We start from the raw sequence: 19,369 nt of genomic DNA on the forward strand, positions 1-19,369 counted from the left end.
CTCCCACCTTAGCCTTTTGAGTGTTGCGACTACAGGCATTAACTGCCATGTTGTGTTGGGCTAGATGTTTCCTTTGCTTTAGTCAGTCTAAATTTCCCTGTACTTGAGAGCAGGAGGGTCTTATGTGGCCCAGGTTAATCTTGAACCCCTAATCCTTCTTTCTCTACTTCTCATATACCGAGTTCTCAGACATGCACCACAATGCACAGCTGGTCTTCTTATTTCTTTTTTATTTTATTAATTTTTTAAATATTTATTTTATGTGTGTGAGTACACTGTGGCTGTCTTCAGACACACCGGAAGAGCAGCAAGTGCTGTTAACCACTGAGCCATGTCTCCAACCCTGAGTAACCGCTCCCAAGCAGTCACAGGGTGTTGGGGAGAACAGGTCTAACAAGGTGGCCTCTGATCTTCACGTTGTTCTGGCGGCACACTCATACTGCAATCATGTGAGCACACGTTTAGTTTTCCAAATTCACACAACATTTTCAATTCTAACTTTTTTGGGGAGTGAAGGATATAATTTTGCTATAGACTGTCCTTGAACTTGTGGTAGTCTCCTACCTTCTTGGTACTGAGTCCCAGCACTTAGGACTCAGGCAAGAGGGTCTCTGAGTTGGAGGCTAAACTGGTCTCTTTATGTGAGTTCCAGGACAGCCAGGGTCACATAATGAGACCCTGTCTGGAAAAAAGTGTATTGTGGTAGTGACAGAGTGGCACTTCAGTCGTCCCATGGTATAGATCCCAGACAGTGAGGGCCGTAAGGTATTCCGCCCTCCCCGCTGCCCATCCGTCCTTTGTCAGGTTTTGTTTTGTGGGTTTTGTTGTTGTTGTTGTTTGTTTTTTTGTTTGTTTGTTTTTTTCCCGAGACAGAAGTTCTCTGCATAACAGCCCTGGTTGTCGTAGAACTCTCTTTGTAGACCAGGCTGGCCTAGAACTCAGTGAAGCGCCTGCCTCTGCCTCCAGTTAGGCTAAAGGTGTGCGCACCACAGCCAGCTTCTGGAGAATGTCTCAACTGAATGGACTGGACTGAGGGCTTTCTGCCTTTCTGGTCAGCAGCAGCAGAGTGTGCTGCCGGGAGACCAGAGCGTGCATGCTGGCCCTGAATGGAGGGAGGGGCTTGATCTCGTCTTGGCCTTGCTGGCCCAGGGTTTGAGCAGTTGTCTGACTGGGGCCCTGAGGAGGCATGGCCGGCTGTGTCTGGTCCTGCCGTCAGATTTCTGCCTGTGTCTAGGAAGTGATTTGCTTGGTCCAGTTCACCCCTAATTGTAAGTTTAGGCTTTAAGAGGGCCCTGGCCTGGGGGTTGGGGATTTAGCTCAGTGGTAGAGCGCTTGCCTAGAAAGCACAAGGCCCCGGGTTCGGTCCTCAGCTCCGAAAAACAGAAAGAAAGAGGGCCCTGACCTTTTCTGGCGGAAGTACCTGTACCAAGCAGGCCTGGGTGAGGGAGCACTTTGCTTGCTTGGCTGTGGGATGCATTGGGGGCGTTGGGAAGGTTGAGGAAGGGGAGCAAGTGTCTGCTTAGAGTGTGACTTTTGCTCTTGTTAGTTAGTGCTCCATCTCCAGTGCCCAGGGAGGCTGACCTGATGGCACACCCACTGGTAAGACCGGACACAAATGACTGGGAATTGCTATTCTCCTGAATGTGCAGGCGAGTCTGCCCCTCCCACCAGAAGACGGTGCAGGCTGTTTGCAGGAGAACAAAGGAGGCAGAAAATGGTCTTCATTTTAAAAATGGACACAGGGTTGGGGATTTAGCTCAGTGGTAGAGCGCTTGCCTAGTAAGCGCAAGGCCCTGGGTTCGGTCCCCAGCTCCGAAAAAAAGAAAAGAAAAAAAATGGACACAACTTGTACTAAATGTTTTCAAATGCTGCGCCAATTGAAAGTAAGCTAATTTTCTCACACCTGATTGTCCTTAAGGGTAGGGCTGATGCTGACGTGCCTTGGCGACTATTGTGGGCCACCTTAGGTTCGCCAGCCACTGTTTACGGTTTTGATCACTGTTATCTAAGAAGGAAGCGGCTGGGAAGACTAAAGTCCAAGCCTTTGTATGCAGCAGGGAGTGAACAGGTGCAGCTTGGCTCCTGGCCCAGCTCTGCTCCATGTAAATTTCATCAAGCACATGGTTCAGGCGGGCAGCTGGTGCCGTAATTCCAGTCCTTACTGATTAGCAGGACGCGCCGCCATCACATGATCCTTGCTCTAAGTATAGCCTGCCTTTCTGGCAGCTGCAAACACCTGGAGAAGCGGGCACAGAGGCCCTAGCCAGAAAGATCGGCTGTTCCTAGTGTCCATGGCGTGCAGTGGCTTATGCTGAGAGGCATGCAGATGGCTGTCTGTCTGCTATGAGAACTGGCTGTGAGCTTCCTGACGTAAGACAGAAGAGAACCCCATTGTATCATCACCAGAATCACCGAATGCCTTTGGTCTCTGTTCAAACAGCCGTTGTGGTCTTTGGTTTCTGGCACTGGGGCGCTGAACCGGCGCTGACGGGGAGCTGTTGTGTTGGGAGGACTCTGCACTGTGTGCTGGGCTCCTTAAGGGCAGCTAGCCAAGTGGCTCTTCTGAGAAAGAAGTTACAAAGGCGTTTTGCTTTCTTCCTTTTCTGTTTTGAAATGGGTTTCTTGTAGCTCAGGTTGGTCTTGAACTCTTTAGCATCTTAAACCACTCCCTGAGTTCTAGGGTGTACAGGCTGTGCACCCTCCCTAGCTGACAAATAGTCTCCCTTGCATGCCAGGTCTGTGTGGAGGCCAGAGGTGGGAAGATGGCTGTCCCTCTTCAATGTTTTGTTTGCTTTGAGTCAGCGTCTCACTATGTAGCCCTGGATGGCCTGAACCTCAGGCCATGTGGACCAGGCTGGTCTTGAACTCACAGAAATCTTCCCTGCCTCTCTGCCTCTCAAGTGCTAATTAGTCCTGTGCCATCATACCCAGCCCTACGTAGCTCTTAGAGACAAGGTGTCTCACCTTGAATTCAGCCTGAGAAGTCTCCAGCTTCCATGCCTAGTTTTTGCATGTGGTTCTAGGATCCAGAGTCACAGCCTCTCACAGTGCTTCACTCTCCTAACCACTTCTCAGCCCCAGTAATAATCCCTACCAAACATTTGAAGATTGTGTACACTGTGTACACCACATGTACACCTGGTGCCCTCAGAGCTCAGAAGAGGGGGTCCAGATTATGAGGTGCTATGTGGTTTCTGGGAATTGAATCTCAGTTCTTTGCTAGCACCCCAGCTCTTAAACATGTAAAAAAGTGGTCACTTCTTAAAAGAAAGATTTCTGTTGAGACGGTCACCATATTGTCACCATATTTAGCTAGGCTAGGTCCAAACTCTGCTACTTTTGCCTCATCTCCTGAGTGCTTACCGGCTTGACTCACCGCACCCAGCCAAGAGAAACACACTCTGAACTGTCAGTGACCCAGCACAGGGAGGCAGGTCTGCTGCAGATGCAGTGTGAGTCTCTCTACTGAAGGAAGGCTGTACCCAGCCCCAGCAGTGAAGATCCAGACCCTCCTGGAAGTGCTACGCAAAGGGACTGACTCATAGATAACATACAGGGTGGTAGATGCTGGAACCCTGGGAAGGATGGAGTTTAGAAACCCTCAGTAGGGATTGTTTAAGTAGGGGCCTGTTTACCTTACACTACTCAGCTGTCCTGACAGAGACTACTCATTCCGGACAGAAATATTAAGACTTAATGTCAAAGTAATACAGCCAAGGGCAGTGTATAATGTCTGCTGTGAGGAGTTGGAACACTCAAAAGAAAATCAATGGAGTGTTTTAAAAGTGGAACTTGGGCCATTGAGATGGCTCAGTGGGTAGGAATGCTTGCCACTAAGCCTTGTGACCTGAGTCTGATCCACCTCCACCTATGTGCATCACATGCCACACCCACACTTACACATGTACAATTAATATATGGTTTGAGGGGTCGTTTCACTTGGGTTTATGAAGGTAGGGTCTCTCCTAGCTATCCTGGAATCCTGTATGTAGACAAGGTAGGCCTTGGACTCTAGAGTTCCTCCTGCCTCTGAAGTGCTGAGCACTTTAATCTCTTAAAGGAATTTGCCACCACTCCCAATTTTTGTGGTTTTATTCTTAATTTATAGAGGGCATAGAGAGGTGGTTTAGCAGGTGGGAGCACTTGCAGCTCTTCAGGTGACCCAGGTTTGGTTCCCAGCACCCGAGTCAGGTGGCTCGCAACTGTTCATAACTCCAGCTCCAGGGCCTCTGTGGTTACCTTCAGTGCTGTGTGCACACACATGTGGACGGATGGAGACACACACACACACACACACACACACACACACACACACACACACACACACACACACACACACCCCTGTATGCATATAACTAAGATGATAAAAATAATTCTTTTAAAAACAAAGTTAACAGAGTGGTAATCTCCCTGGCTCTGTCCAAATCCTGGAGTTGTTCCATGTCTGGTGTTGGAGAGACTTGGTTGATGGTGTTCTATCCTGTGTCTGTGCTTCTTGTAGTTCACAGTAGTCTGTCACCCTCTGTGCCGTGTCTTCAAGAGAAAGTGGCACAAGTTTGTTGGTTCTGCTTTTCCAGTTATTTCTCAGCAGTGGCCGGTGGCTTTTGAAGGCCTGATCATAGGAGCCCCTGCCTCTGTGACCATGTTAGAAAAGGGTTTCCTTCGCTGTGACAGTTCAGAGAATATCCTCAGAGTGCACTGAAGTCTCTTGTCTTTTACCTGTAGGAACTTACAAGCGGCAATTGGCGCCTATTATGACTTTGAGAGCCCGAATGTCAGTGTGCCCTCCATGTCCTTTGTTGAAGATGTCACCATAGGAGAAGGGGAGTCAATACCCCCTGATACCCAGTTCATAAAAACATGGCGGATCCAGAATTCTGGTAAGTATATAGTGGGGATTTGTATGTTAATTGTCTGTTTGTCTGTTTTAAAAGTTAGAGAAGGGCTTGTTGGAGCTTACAGCTGTGACTAAGGTTTGTTTTGTCTTTTCAAGACAGGGCTATTCTATGTAGACCAGCCGTACTTGAACTCTTAGAGATCCTCCTGCCTCTGCCTCTGCCTTGAGTACTGGAATTAAAGGGGTGTGCTACCTCCTGGTGTGACTGAGTTTTCTTTTTTTCTTTTCTTTTTTCTTTTTCTTTTTTTTTTAAGATTTATTCATTAAGTACACTGTAGCTGTCTTCAGACACAGCAGAAGAGGGCATCGGATCTCTTTACAGATGGTTGTGAGCCACCATGTGGTTGCTGGGAATTGAACTCAGGACCTCTGGAAGAGTAGTGGGGTGCTCTTAACCGCTGAGCCATCTCTCCAGCCCGTGACTGAGTTTTCTAATGCACAGTGTGTAACATGTTCTTATACCAGCACAGTGAACCAGTGAACTGTCTTAAAGAGACAAACCCAATTCTGTTTACACTAGAAACTAGGCAGTGGGTGCTGTTTTCGCCCTGGAGTTCTACTTTAATCTCACCTCTGCTCTCATGAACCCATCTTCTCTGCCAGACCTGAGGAGAGGGGCCTTCTGGGCCTAGAGGAGCGCAGTTGGGCAGAGCAGTGGCGTCTGCTCCATGCAAACTCATGTCTGTGCTACCACAGAACTCAGATTGACCTGCAGTGTTGTGAGGCGCTGAGACCACGTTGAGAAATAGGGTAGGGGTGTGGAAATGACCTCAGAAGGGTTGTGTTAATAAAGTACAGTAGCAGGCAGCTGTAGTCCGACACTCGGGAATTAAAGCTGGAGGTTTTGCTGCAAGTTTGTGCTCAGTCTGGCCTACGTAGTGAATCCAGATCAGCCAGAACTACATGGGCGACCCATGGCAAAGGCAAAGCACTAAGTAAAGCACGCTGCTCGCTTGTCCGTCAGTGACCGTGGAACGGTCATGGTAAATACGATGTCTATTACACCTTTCCTTGTTCACTCCGTGAGTTGTCTCTGTCCTCCGTAAGGCTGAGGGCTGTCGTCCCACTCAGTGATGAGGACTGGAAAGGTCAGCAAAAAGCATTGAGCGAGTGAAGCTGAGCTGGGCTGGGCTGGGCTGGGCTGTGTCTTACCAGTCTGAGGTGGCCTGGCCTAAAACACCGGAGACCCCAGCAGACCAAGTACCTTTCTTTAGATCCGGTTTCCTGTTCTCTGTACTGCAGTTCATTGTGATGAGGAAACTGGCTAACCGGTTTTGTTTTGTTTGAAATAGTCTTACTTTGTAGCCCAGACTGGCCGCTGTTGAACACGTCAGTCCTGCCTTGACTAGAGTTCTCTAGCATTGTCCTTGCAGGTTCCGCTCGCCCTCTTTTGCCATCCAGTTCAGAGAGACCCCTAGGAAAGCCGAGGGGCTGAGCAGCGGCATAGCTCTGTTCCCTCCCTCCCCTGCTCAGCTCAGAGGCTCCTCTGACACAGGAAAATGCTTGCACTCTGGGTTTGTGTTGTCTTTAAATGCTTACCCAATGTCTGGGTTTTTTGTTTTTGTTTTGTTTCACTTTTTTTTTTTTTTTTTTTTGGTTCTTTTTTTCGGAGCTGGGGATCGAACCCAGGGCCTTGCGCTTCCTAGGCAAGCGCTCTACCACTGAGCTAAATCCCCAACCCCCTTGTTTCACTTTTTACATTGCTTAATTTTTTTTCACCTTAAAATTTTCCTCCTTTAAACTACATCAGAGCTCCTTCCAGCTCAGCTTCCTTCATCCTCTCAGAAGTGTGCAAGCTCAGTCTCAGACTAAAAAATGTTTTTCAAGCATGCATCAGTTTTCCTCTTTTTTCTTTTTTTTGGGGGGTGTGGGGGGGGACAGTTGAGACAGGATCTCTGTGCAGCCCTGGCTGCCCCAGAACTCACTCTGTAGACCAGGCTGGCTTTGAACTCAGAGGTCCACCCGCCTCTTCATCCCAAGTGCTAGGGTTAAAGACTTGGGCCACCACACCCAGCTTTGATTTCGTTTGTTGAGGGGACTCCAAGGTCATCTTCCTGTTCTACCTCTCAGGTCCTGAAAGTTAAGCACATGCTGTGTTCTGGAATTATTTTGATTTTGAAAAACTGATTTATTTTAAAGTTATGTCAGTACCTTACATATATACAGGGGGAAAATGATATTTCTGTGAGTTCTTTAGTATTTTAAAAATATATATTTTATAGCTGTCTGTGTGTGGGTGTTTAGTTAGCAGCACATGCGTGCTCCATGCCAAGGAGGGTAGAGCAGGCGCCGTGCTCCGCAGCTGGAGTTGGAGACAGCTGTGACTGCCGTGGGACTGCTGCTGGCAGCGAGCTCTGCTCCTCCTCAGGAAAGGCCTGAGCTCTTAGTCTCGGAGCCTCTCTCCAGTCTCGTATTATTAATTACGTGTTTTTATGTAACTTCTTTTATATTGTGGATGCCCGAGTGCGACACCATCTCCTGTCATCCACTGGGTCCTGGGGACTGACTCCAGTTTTCAGGTTGGGTCAGGCATCTTTTACCTACTTGGCCATCTTACCAGCCATTTGTTTGTTTGTTTTTTCTCAAATATTTATTTATTATATTTAGCTGTCTTCAGACACACCAGAAGAGGGCATCAGATCCCATTACAGATGGTTGTGAGCCACCATGTGGTTGCTGGGATTTGAACTCAGGACCTATGGAAGAGCAGTCAGTCTCTAACCCCTGAGCCATCTCTCCAGTCCCATTTGTTTGTTTTGAGACAAGGTCTTACTCTATAGCCCTGACTGACTCATAGCTCAGAGTTTGCCTAACCCGCTGTTCATGGGGGTGTATATATTTGCTTCGGGGTAAGGTCTCACTCTGTAGCCGGACTAGCTTCAAGCATGCCATCTTCCTACTGCATGAGACCTCACTCTGGATTATAGACGACGGTGCCACCATGGTAGACTTGTGCTACCACAGCCTGTCACAAGGCTGCAGTCAGGAGGCCACGGAGGCGGAGTCCCAATGTTGGGAAACGAAGGCAGTAGAGTGCCTCTCTAGCCTAAGCCAGAGACGGTGTCCCGAGACAGCAGCAAAACCTCACTTGTCGTACAGTAGCTGTTTTGCTCTCTGTAAAGCCTCTGGCCTAGCATTTTCTCAGTAGATGGCTCTGCAGATGTGGGGAGGTTGTCTGGTGTCAGCCTGCTTCTCCTGACCTAAACCTGTTGAGGTTGTTGCTGTTGGCTCACAGTGCTTGTGCGTGTGAAAAGCAGCTCCTGTGTCTGAATTCCAGTCGCTTCAGACTTTATCCCTCAAGGTGCCATGCACAAACCAGTCCTTCTGCTAAGGTTGAAGCCAATATCGTGCTGCCTTATCCTGCAACCTGAATCTTTCCACTTGGTGAGGAGCTGAGTAGGGGACATCCCAGGGCAATGGCTGTGTGCTGGTTCCCCAGCATCATACTGTGTGCCTGTGCCCTAACAGTGTAGAGTGGGGTAGGCACCAGCCACTTCCAGTCTCCGCCTCATTCCCGCCTGCTTTGTTTGGAGAAGAGCGCTCGGTGAGCGAGGTGAGTGCAGTGATTGTCAAGGCAGATCTTGCTTAGGAACAGACTAACCCAGAGCCGGTGAGCTAGGCAGTGACTGCTGTAGCTGTCCCAGTAACTTCCCTCAAGAGTTGACCGTCATATACACTACATTCATCCCTTTGACGTTTAGCTATGTGGATGCCTATTGCCCGGATCGAGACTTTTCGCCGCAGAATCTTCCCTGTAAAGATGGAAGACGGGCTAGGTGCTCACCTTGATGCACAAGGCCCGGGGCCTCGCTTACACACTTGCGTGTGCGCACACCCCCCAATAAGAAGGCAGAGCTGTCTGTTACCACCCCACAGCGTCTTAGTCTCTCAGGGCTCGGGGTCTTCCTAGAGGTGAAAATGGAGCTGCCTTTGGAAAGGAGGTTGAGCCGTGTTTCCAGCCTTCCCCTGCTGAGATGCAGTGTCCTGTGGAACTGGGCGTGAGACTGGTCCGTGCTCACCTGTACCTCTCCCGCCCCAGCTTTCTTCCTCCAGACATTAGGTGAGCAGCTCCCTCCCCTACTTTCCAGAGGGTGGGCATTTCCCTGCGCTCATGTCGGACATTTTAGTGTGGTCAGGTGGGGGAGGTTTGTCTTCTGCGCTGACGTGTTGTGGGGTGTTTCCTGTAAGCTGCGCCCTTGATCCCAGAGAGAACGGCTGAGGCTTTATACTTAATGTCTTGGCCATAGCTTTGACTTGCTCTCCGTCTAGCTCATAGCTTAATCTCTCATTTATTCTATGCTCTGCCTCACGGCTGGTCACCTTACACTCTGCTTCACTCTCACACATCTGTCCTCCTCCATGGCCCCGGGTGAATCCGCCTGCACTTGACTCTGTGCCAGAATCCTTTCTTTCTACCAATGTCCCACCTTCTATTTCTCCCGCCTGCACTTACAAGACAGTCAGCATTTTATTGACAGGGGCTGCATCCACACATCCAGGAGACCTCTGTATAGACATGCACGTGGTCCAGACATCTCAACCCCTGTAGCCACACACACGTGGTCGTGTCCAGGCTTCTTAGAGCTACTGGATGCCTTTACTTTGTTTTGGTCTTTCTGATGCTGTTGTCTCACGATTGGCAGTGTCGGGATGGTGGGATGTGGTTCGCTGCTTATTGGTTTGTTTTGTGGTGACAGAATACTGCCACCTTAATTGAATATGGAACTTAATTTCCAAGGTCATAAAGCTCATGAGTGGCCATTTTATTCTAGAAAGATCTATCCAGTTTGTCTTGGAGACCAAATTTAGAGTTCTTTTAGACTCTCAGATCTAGATTTCAGGTCTGCTCAGCAGGTGGCCCAGGCAGCTCTCATATTTCCTTCCTTCTCTGCAGCGTAGGGGATCCGTCTCAGGGCCAGCGGCTTGCTGTGCAGCTTGGGTGGTAGGCCTTGAACTTGTGATCCGTCTGCCCGTCCTTGGGTGGTGGGATCAGAGGCACGTGCCATCAAGCATGGCTGAGGAGGCCTGTCTTTACCTTGTCAGAGTTACCTGTCCTAGCCCTGCACTATGAGAGCTGGACGTACACCACGGGAAGCCCAGAGGCTGGTGCTCGCCTGGGTCTTCATGGCAGTGGACCCCTTTCTCTGCGTTCTTCAAGAGCTGCTTCATGCTGCACATCAAACAGGCACAGTTAGCAGGAATGTCCAGAGACACCACCCTACCTAGTAACCCCAGAGGTTACTCCTGTGCATCTCCCTGTGAACAGCAGCTCACTGTTCTGTGCACAGCTGAGAGGCCTGGGTCTCAGCCATTGGGTTTCTTAGCCAGGTCGTGTCTACACAAGACAGCAAGTCTCACACTCGTCTTGGCTAATCATATTTTCTTAGTTCAAAATAGACCTGCTAGCATCTTTGTGCTAACAAAATTATTACAGGGTGTGTGTGTGTGTGTGTGTGTGTGTGTGTGTGTGTGTGTGTGAGAGAGAGAGAGAGAGAGAGAGAGAGAGAGAGAGAGAATGAATATGGATATCTTGGTCTTTAATGAGACTGACATTTCAAAGGCACCCACTATTTTCTGACCTACAGCAGGAAGCTGTGCCAGGCCCCCGTGGAGAAACAGCATTGCCATGTGATGTCCCAGCTACTGCCCTGCCAGCTCTGGTTGCCCTTTAGACTGAAGAGAGCAGTTGGCTGGCGGGCTCCATGGTTTAGGATGTGTTTAATGCCTTGTCCCTGCCTAGATTGGCCCTGAACTCCTGGGATTCAGCAGTCTTTTTAAACTCAGCCTCTAGAGGGCCTGTGTTACTTCAGTGCTGGCAGAAATTACTAGTGTTTTGCTGTTGTCTGTTTCTTTTTATGCTTAAATGTTTTTTATTTTAATTTTTAGATTATGCATAGGTGTGTGTTTTATGTGGGTTTGTACTGGAACTTGAGGAGGTCGGAATAAAATGTTGGCTCCCATCCGGCTAGAGTCCAAGGCTGGGAGATAACTCGGTCCTTAGTAAGAGCAGCATCCCTGTTCTTAATAACTGAGCATCTCCCCTCCACCACTCACCCAACTGACAGTGTGCCCCAGGCTTGTCTCAGACTCGCTAGGCAGCAATCCTCCTGTCTCATCTCTTTCAGTGCTGGGATGGTAAGTGTGAGACACTTTTTAAAAGAGGGAGCACCTTACTTGGGCATGGGACTGTATATATATATATATATATATATATACATACATACATACCCCTTTGGTCTAGAGACAGAGGGTCTAGAGGCAATTTGAGGCCAACCTGGTCTACAGAGCAAGTTCTGGGACAGCCAAGGCTACACAGAGAAGCCTTGTCTCAAAAGAAAAAAACAATCACGAGTCTTCTAATAAACCAAAGACCAGTACTGCTGGGTGCGTGTTGGAGGTAGCTCACAGGCAAGAGCACATCTACTCCTCTGCGGCTGCCTACGGCCCTTGACTGGTCAGCATGTAGAGCTCTCATTTTCATTTACGCATTTACAGTTTGCACAAGAGCACATTCCAGATGAGACCGTTGGGAGTCAGGAGAGAGGGAGGCGGTGCTGCTGAGGTTCCGTGTCCCCACTCTCCCCTCTCTGTGGGAGATCATTTAAGCTTCCCATTTTCTCCTGGCTGTTTGAACCTGAGACCCAAGCAGTCTCTGGGCCCCTGGGTATTTCATAATTAAGAACCCCAGAAAACAAGTAATAAACTGAGCAACATGAACGGGGTGTGTGCCTGTAAGTCAGAGGACAGCCTCGGGTACTGCCTGCTGTTTTTTGGAGACAGCCCTTTACTGAGTGTGACCTGATAGGTAGGGTAGGCCGGCCGGCCGGCAGGCAGGTCTTCTCCACCTGTGACTGATGTTACCAGCACAGAGTACTACATCTGGCCTTTTGTATTAATGTTGTCATGTGTTTGCTGTAGAGTCTGTGCATGTCTCTGTGTCTGCATATTTTTGTAAGTGTGCACAAGTGTTTGTGGGTGCTGGCTGCCTATGCTCGCACACTCACACTCTAACAGAGGCCCTAGCTCATGTTGGGAGTCTACACTCACTCATCTTCTCCTTACTTTTTGAGGCAGGTCTCTGAGTCAAACCTGAGTTCACATCTTCACTCGTTGGTAGCCGGCTTGTTCTGAGTGTTCCGACTTTTGTTTTTTTTTCCTTCTTCTTCTTTTTTTTTGGAGCTGGGGACCGAACCCAGGGCCTCCGACTCTTCTAAGACTGGAATTGCAGGAGAGCTGCCGTACCGGAGTAGCATTTGCCTGGGTCGGGGAACTCAAGTGTTAGTCATCTTGGTGTTCAGCAGGTCCTGTAACTGCTGAACCCCCTCCCCAGCCCCTGCCAGCTCTCTGTATGTGGGCTCTGGGGCTCACACTCAGGTTCCTGTGTCCTTTACTGACAGACAGATGCCCTGTCCTGGAAACACTGGTTTTGAATGAAAATGAATGTTTTTTCTCCTCTGGTCTTTAGAAACACTGGGAGCAGACTATTTGCCTCCCTCCCTCCTTATTTCAAAACAAAAGTCAGGGTGTAGCTGGGGTGGTCTGGAACTTGCTGTGGCAGACCAGGCAGGCTCCTGAGAGCAGTTGTCACAAGCGTGTGCCACTGGACTGCTGGTGCTTGCACTTCAAAACGGAATGAAAGCGCTGCATGCTGGGTGTGGGCTTGGTCTTCCTCGCCAGGGATGTTCTTGGGCTTATGATGAGCATGGTCACCCGACAGAGAGGAGAGAGAGAGAGAGAGAGAGAGAGAGAGAGAGAGAGAGAGAGAGAGAGAGAGAGAGAGAGAGGGGGGGGGGGGGGGGGGGGGGGAACACACAGAAAAAAAGAGGGGAGAGATGTTCTCATGTGAGTCCTGGGGTCAGGCTGGCTCCATCCGGCCTCCGCAGTAAGTTCCTGCTGAACCGTTTCTTCCACCTCACGGTTTTCTTTGCTGAATGGTCAGACCTTGGGTTGAGGGGTGCAGGCAGACCTGTGCCTGTGTGTGAAGAGGCCTCTCACAGTTTGAGAAGACGCTCCAGTCAGTGGGAATAACTGCCTAACAGTGTTTTTCCTTTTTTTGTTTAACTTAGGGGCAGAAGCCTGGCCTCCGGGGGTTTGTCTTAAATATGTCGGGGGAGACCAGTTTGGACATGTGAACATGGTGATGGTGAGATCACTAGAGCCCCAAGAGATCGCAGATGTCAGCGTCCAGATGTGCAGCCCCAGCAGAGCAGGAATGTACCAGGGACAGTGGCGGATGTGCACTGCTACTGGACTCTACTATGGAGGTGAGTGTGTCCTCGTGCAGGCCAGGGCAAAGGAACTAAGGCAGCACCTGTAAGCTCATAGCATTCCTCACCAAGCCATCGAGTATAGTGACAGTGACACACAGTGACAGTGTGGCCTTTTAACCATGCAGGTAAATGCCTTGACGGTGGTGATATATTGGTCAGGTTGGGTACTTCCTTTTATCTTATAAATGTAAACGTTAGTGGCCTGTGTGAGGTGTGCTTGGCGTTGTAAACGGTTGTAGTTTCCTGGGGTGCTGACCTCAGTGTGTAGTCCCTCAGGTGCTGTCAGGAGACTGACTGCAGGCATCGCTATGAGCGTCCCCTGACATAACGTCATGGAGATCTAGCGAGGAGTGCACAGAATGTGATGTCTTCACCTGCTGCTGCCTCTTCCCTCCCGTCGGTGCCTCACTTTTAACACCGCTGCACACTGAGCTCTCCCATCGCCCTCCAGGCTGTGTCCCCCACTGCGCTGTGCAGTCACTGAGTGGCAGCCTTCCTTACCCTTCAGTTGTTGCCTTGAGAGGCAGGTGTACTGGGCCTGCTGACCTCATCTCCATGTGGCGTTAGCAGCTCGTGCTCCCAGTGGCCTGCACAGGGTGTGCAGACTCCCCTCTGTGGCCCGGGCCAGTCTTTAACTCTTTGTTTTAACTGACCACAGGCAGAACGCCTGGCTGTTCTGTAGGTTGGGACTTTACATTTTTCTATAAAAAAAAACCTTAGGTCCCCACCAACAACCTCCTTGTAACTGTGCCAAAACCCAGGACTGGCCATTTGTCCTCTCCTTGATCACAAGCCAATTCCCATTGGTTCCACTGCGCCCTGTGCCCTTCGGGGAGTTCTTAACTGCTCTGGAATGGGGGGAGAGGGCCTTTGCCATTCTGCCATTTATCCTGGAAGTAGTGTTCTCATACCCACCCAATGGAAACCAGCTATTTTGCAGTCTGAAAGATTTCATAGAAGGAATGTTTCACGATGCTTTTATGACATCTTTGCTCTGCCTGTACCTCCTGTCATGGAGCCCAGTTCCTGACAGCCTGGCCATCCCCTCATCAGTCTCTGTCCTCGCTCCCTTCTGTCCTCGCTGTCTGGAACCTTCCTTTCCAGCACATTTCTGCTCTCCTCATGACCTAACACCATCACCGTCCATCAGTCCCTCCCCTTTCCTCCTCTCCTTACTGCCCAAGAAAATCCACTGCTTCCAGTCCTTGCTCCCTTGAGTCGTTTTGTTATTGTGTGTGTGGATGGTGTTTGCCTGAATGCTTGCCTACCACCAGCATGCAGTGCCTTTAGAGACCAGAGAGGGCACTGGATCCCTGGGACTGAGTACGTCTGGTTTGAGCCACTGCTCCAGAATGCTCCCCTTTTGAGACGTGTGTGTAGCCCAGGCTATTCCAAGTTCCCTGTGTAACTAAGAGTCACCAGTGACCTTCTAACCTTCTGCCTCCAACTCGCAAGGGCTTTGGTTACAAGCACATGGCGCCACCCCTGCTCAGTTCCAGCTTCTCATTTCTCCTTCCTTTCCCTTCCTTTTCCCTTTCTCCTTCCTTTGTGCACTGGGGATAAATCCCAGGGGTTTCTCATATGCTATACGGCCACTCACCAGGGAACCATGTCCTCAGCTCCTCACAGACCCTCTCTTCTTTTAGTTTGGTTTGTTTTTTCCTCTTCTTCAGGCACACATACCTAGACATGAAATTAAATATTTTTTAAAAAGAGTTTAGAAGCAGCCTGGGTTATGTGCAGAGTTATAATAGATATAACTGTAGCTCAGACTGTTACAACTCTGCACATAACCCAGGCTGCTTCTAGGCTCTTAAAATACGTAATGTCATGTCTAGGTATGTGTGGCTAAGTGTGTGTGCACCATGTGAATGTAAGAGTCCTTGGAGGATCGAGGCATCAGATGCCCTGGAACTGGAGTTACAGATGGTTGTGAGTTTCATTTCGGACGCTGGGAACTGAGCCCAAGTCCTCTGCAGCAGCAGTGCATTTCCTTTAACGATTCATTTATGAGTGCACGGTAGCTGTCCTCAGACACCAGAAGAGGGCATCAGATCGCATTACAGATGGTTGTGAGCCACCATGTGGTTGCTGGGAATTGAACACAGGACCTCTGGGAGAGCAGTCAGTGCTCTTAACCGTTCAGCCAGCTCTCCAGCCCAGAACATTAATTTAAAAAGACATATTTAGGGTTGGGGATTTAGCTCAGCGGTAAAGCGATTGCCTAGCAAGAACAAGGCCCTGGGTTCGGTCCCCAGCTCCAAAAAAAAAAAAAAAAAAAAAAAAAAGACATATTTACAGAAGTAGTATGGCCGGCCAGCTGGCATCCCGAGCACCCATTTAGCGTTCCTGGTTTGACTTTTATAGGCCTAAATGTGTATGGTTGTTAAGTAAAATTTTCTCCTTGTCCATACTTGATAGCACAGAATCGGCCGACTGTGATCTTTCTTTTTTTTTTTTAAAGATTTATTTATTTATTTTATATAAGTACACTGTAGCTGTCTTCAGATACACCAGAAGAGGGCATCGGATCTCTTTACAGATGGTTGTGAGCCACCATGTAGTTGCTGGGAATTGAACTCATGACCTCTGGAAGAGCAGTCGGGTGCTCTTAACCACTGAGCCATCTCTCCAGCCCCTGACTGTGATCTTTCTTAAAATCTTCTTGGAAATTTTACTAATCTGTGAAATCCGAAACTCTGGCAACTACTGTCTTAGAAAAGCAAATAACTTTGGTTCTCTGTCGGAAAGTAAGGAGACTCATTGAGTTGAAAAGCTGCTCAACTTACAACAATGCCAAGCAACCAGAGCTTCCAGGGACTAAGCCACTACCTAAAGACTATACATGGACTGACCCTGGACTCTGACCTCATAGGTAGCAATGAATATCCTAGTAAGAGCACCAGTGGAAGGGGAAGCCCTGGGTCCTGCTAAGACTGAACCCCAGTGAACTAGACTGTTGGGGGGGCGGCAATGGGGGAGGGTGGGGAGGGGAACACCCATAAGGAAGGGAGGGGAGGGGAATGTTTGCTTGAAACCGGGAAAGGGAATAACACTCGAAATGTATATAAGAAATATTCAAGTTAATAAAAAAAAAAAAAAAAGCTGCTCAATAAACAAGTGTTTATTTTTGCAAACCACAAATTGTTTCTTCGTAGCAGCTTTAAGCAGCCTTTTAAAGACTTATTTTTTTTTAAAAAAAGACTAAAGTGTATGGTTTTGTTTTTTTTTTTTTTTTTAAAAAAAAGACTCAATGTATTACTATGAGTACACTGTCACTGTCTTCACCAGAAAAGGGCATCAGATCTCATTACAGATGGTTGTGAGCCACCATGTGGTTGCTGGGATTTGAACTCAGGACCTCTGGAAGAGCAGTCGGCGCTCTAACCATGGAGCCACCTCTCCAGCTCCAGCATTAATTCAGTCCTCCTGCCTCTGACTATTGAGTGCTAAAATTACAGATGTGTTCTTTATGCCTTCTCAGTAAAGTTTTTATTTATCTTTTTAAAAATTTTGTTTTGTTTTGAAACAGGATTTCTTAGCATAGCCCAGGCTGGCCTGAACCTCTATGTAGCTCAGGCTGGCCCTGGCTTATCGTGACTTTTCTGGCTGTACGCTGTGTTGCTGTTGTATCTTGGTTTTGCACTGCTCATCCATGCTGTGGTTTAGTAAAGTACGTGTACACACGGGTACATGAGGTGCCCTTGTCTTGTTCCTCTGACACAGCAGCTCCACTCAGAAGGTGAGGCTGGTCACGGCAGGATTATTGTCAGGGCTACTGTCCTAGGCTTCTTTTTACGTGTTAACCCTTCCCTTAGAACATCTATCTCTGAGTCAGTAAGATGGTTCAGTGTAGAATCCGCAGCAGTGAGGTGATTGTTGTACCCAGAATCTACATTTGTGAAGCAAGGACCAGCTCCTGTAAGGAGTCCTTTGTCCAATGCTAACTGAGGTCCTGAGGCGGGCGTGCATCATACACATGCATTAAATAGATAGACGTACTTTCATTTTTTTGGAAGAAAACCTTTTTGGTTATTGGTTGGTTTGGTTGGTTGGTTGGTTGGTTTGGTTGGTTGGTTGAGTTGGGTTGGTTGGTTGAGTTGGGTTGGTTGGTTGGTTGGGTTGGTTGGTTGGTTTGGTTTGTTGGTTGGTTTGGTTGGTTGGGTTGGTTGGTTGGTTTGGTTGGGTTGGTTGGTTTGGTTGATGGGTTGGTTGGTTTGGTTCATTGGTTGGGTTGGTTCGTTGGTTGGTTTGGTTGGTTGGGTTTGGTTGGTTGGTTGGTTTGGTTGGTTGGTTGGGTTGGTTTGGTTGGTTGGTTTGGTTGGTTTGGTTGGTTTGGTTGGTTTGGTTGGTTGGTTGGTTTGGTTGGTTTCCTTATTGGTTTGGTTTGTTAGTTGGTTGGTTTTTGTGACAGGGTCCTAGAGTACAGCCCCGACTGTCCTGGCACTCACTATGTAGACCAGGCTGCCCTTGAACTCACAGAGATCCGTCTGCCTTCCCTTTTCTCTTCTGAATGCTGGGATTAAAGATGTTTATTCTCCTACCCTACCCCACTCCCACCTTAAATTTTTATTTTATTTTTTATGTACATGAATCTTTTATGTGTGCGTGTGTGCCTGCGCGTGTGTGCCTCTGTGTGTGTGTGTGTGTGTGTGTGTGTGTGTGTGTGTGTGTAAGTGCACTGCATGTGTGTGACACTCTGAGAAGCCAGAAGAGGACACCAGATCTTCATGGGACTAGAGGTACAGATGGTTGTGAGCCACCATGTGGGTGCTGGGGACCACACCCAGACTCTTAACCTGTAGGCTGTCTATTCAGGCACGAACACTCCCTTTGGTGTTTTCTAGACGCTTCCTGTAAGATGCTTAGTGCTCACGAACCACTCTCAGAAACACAGGCTTGTTTTGGTAAAGATACTACTCTCAACTTGTGGGACTTGTCTGAAAAAAAAAAAAAAAGAGAGTTTTAGAAGGGACACTTAAAGCTGTAAATGAAATTTAAAATCTTTCTTTCTTTTGAGATTGGTTATTTCAAATTCAGACAGTGCAGTCTGCTGTCGAGCATGCTGCCCCCAGGTGGTTATATCTACCCATATCTAAGTCAAAGGCCTGTGGAATAGGGGAAGAAACTGTAATTATATCACAGTCTCAAAAATACTTAAATGTTCAAAAGATATTTAAAGTATACTTAAAATTAACAATAACAAAAAAGAGAGAAACCACTGCGTTTTTCAGACAGTTCTCTGAAGTGCAGATGGCTGAGCTCGGAGCCCTTGCCACTGTAGACAGGCAAGTTGTGTGCTCGTCTCTCTGGGGCAGGGCCCAGCAACATGCTTGCGTGTCTGAGTCTGAGTCATCAAAGGCCGTACTGTCCTGGGCAGAGCAGCCTCACTGGGTGATGTCAGCTTCGGTTTCTCTGTGCTGGCTTTCACTAATGCCAGTCTCCACCCACGAGGATTGGGAGAAGGCACAACGATTTGAGGGTTCCTTTGTTTTTATTTTTTAAACAGGGTTTCTGTGTTATGTACTCTGAACTTTTTCTGAAACTCACTGTGTAGACCAAGTTAGCTTCACACTCACAGAGATCAACCAATCAAGTACTGAGATTAAAAGTGTAAGCCCCCACCCCCAGGATATAATTTGAAGAGAGCATTGTCACGCCATTATGGCAGGAGTACCTTGTGCCAGGGTTCGGAAGCTCAGGTAGTGGTGGCTTCTTTTTAACTTAGGAGCTATTGGTTCTGTTCTGTTCTGTCGAGGCTGTGTCTCCCTGTAGCCCCGGCGGTGCTGGAACTCACGTGAGCCCTGCTCCGTGAGCCCTGCTCCGTGAGTCCCGAGCAGTCATCCACCCGCTAAGGGAGCACACTGAGTGCATGGCAGGCACCTCCTCACTTTATAATGGGACACGCCAGGAAGGAAGAATTCAAACTTCTATGCAGGAAAACGTTTGTTGGATTATTTTGCAATGGGGATGTCTTAGCCAGTACCCTTCTGAGTTCCCGTCCATATCAGGCTAGAGAGGCTCGACCACAGACAGGGACCTGGTGGTAGAGGCCTGCTCAGATCAGCTCAGACCAGCTCAGACCAGCTCATGCTTCTGCCACGGGTGCCTCTCACCTGAGTCAGTGCATGAGGCTTTGGAGCTTACTCTGAGAGCTCGCGTCGTCCACAGTTTACCTTCCTGAGCCACTGCTTAGGAAGTG

The 19,369-nt window shown here is 48.6% G+C and overlaps 1 protein-coding gene across 2 annotated transcripts in view; it reads left to right on the forward strand.

Moving 5' to 3' along the window:
- The window catches only part of Ilrun (inflammation and lipid regulator with UBA-like and NBR1-like domains), a 67,496-nt gene that overhangs the window by 20,493 nt on the left and 27,634 nt on the right, over positions 1 to 19,369 (forward strand). For both annotated transcript variants that reach the window (XM_032888322.1, XM_032888323.1), the window contains exons 2-3: positions 4,726 to 4,880; positions 12,964 to 13,161. In XM_032888322.1, coding sequence (XP_032744213.1) covers positions 4,726 to 4,880; positions 12,964 to 13,161 — 353 coding nt within the window. The remainder of the gene's footprint in view (positions 1 to 4,725; positions 4,881 to 12,963; positions 13,162 to 19,369) is intronic.

Source organism: Rattus rattus, chromosome 18 (genome assembly GCF_011064425.1).
Source record: "Rattus rattus isolate New Zealand chromosome 18, Rrattus_CSIRO_v1, whole genome shotgun sequence".
NCBI lineage: Eukaryota > Metazoa > Chordata > Mammalia > Rodentia > Muridae > Rattus > Rattus rattus.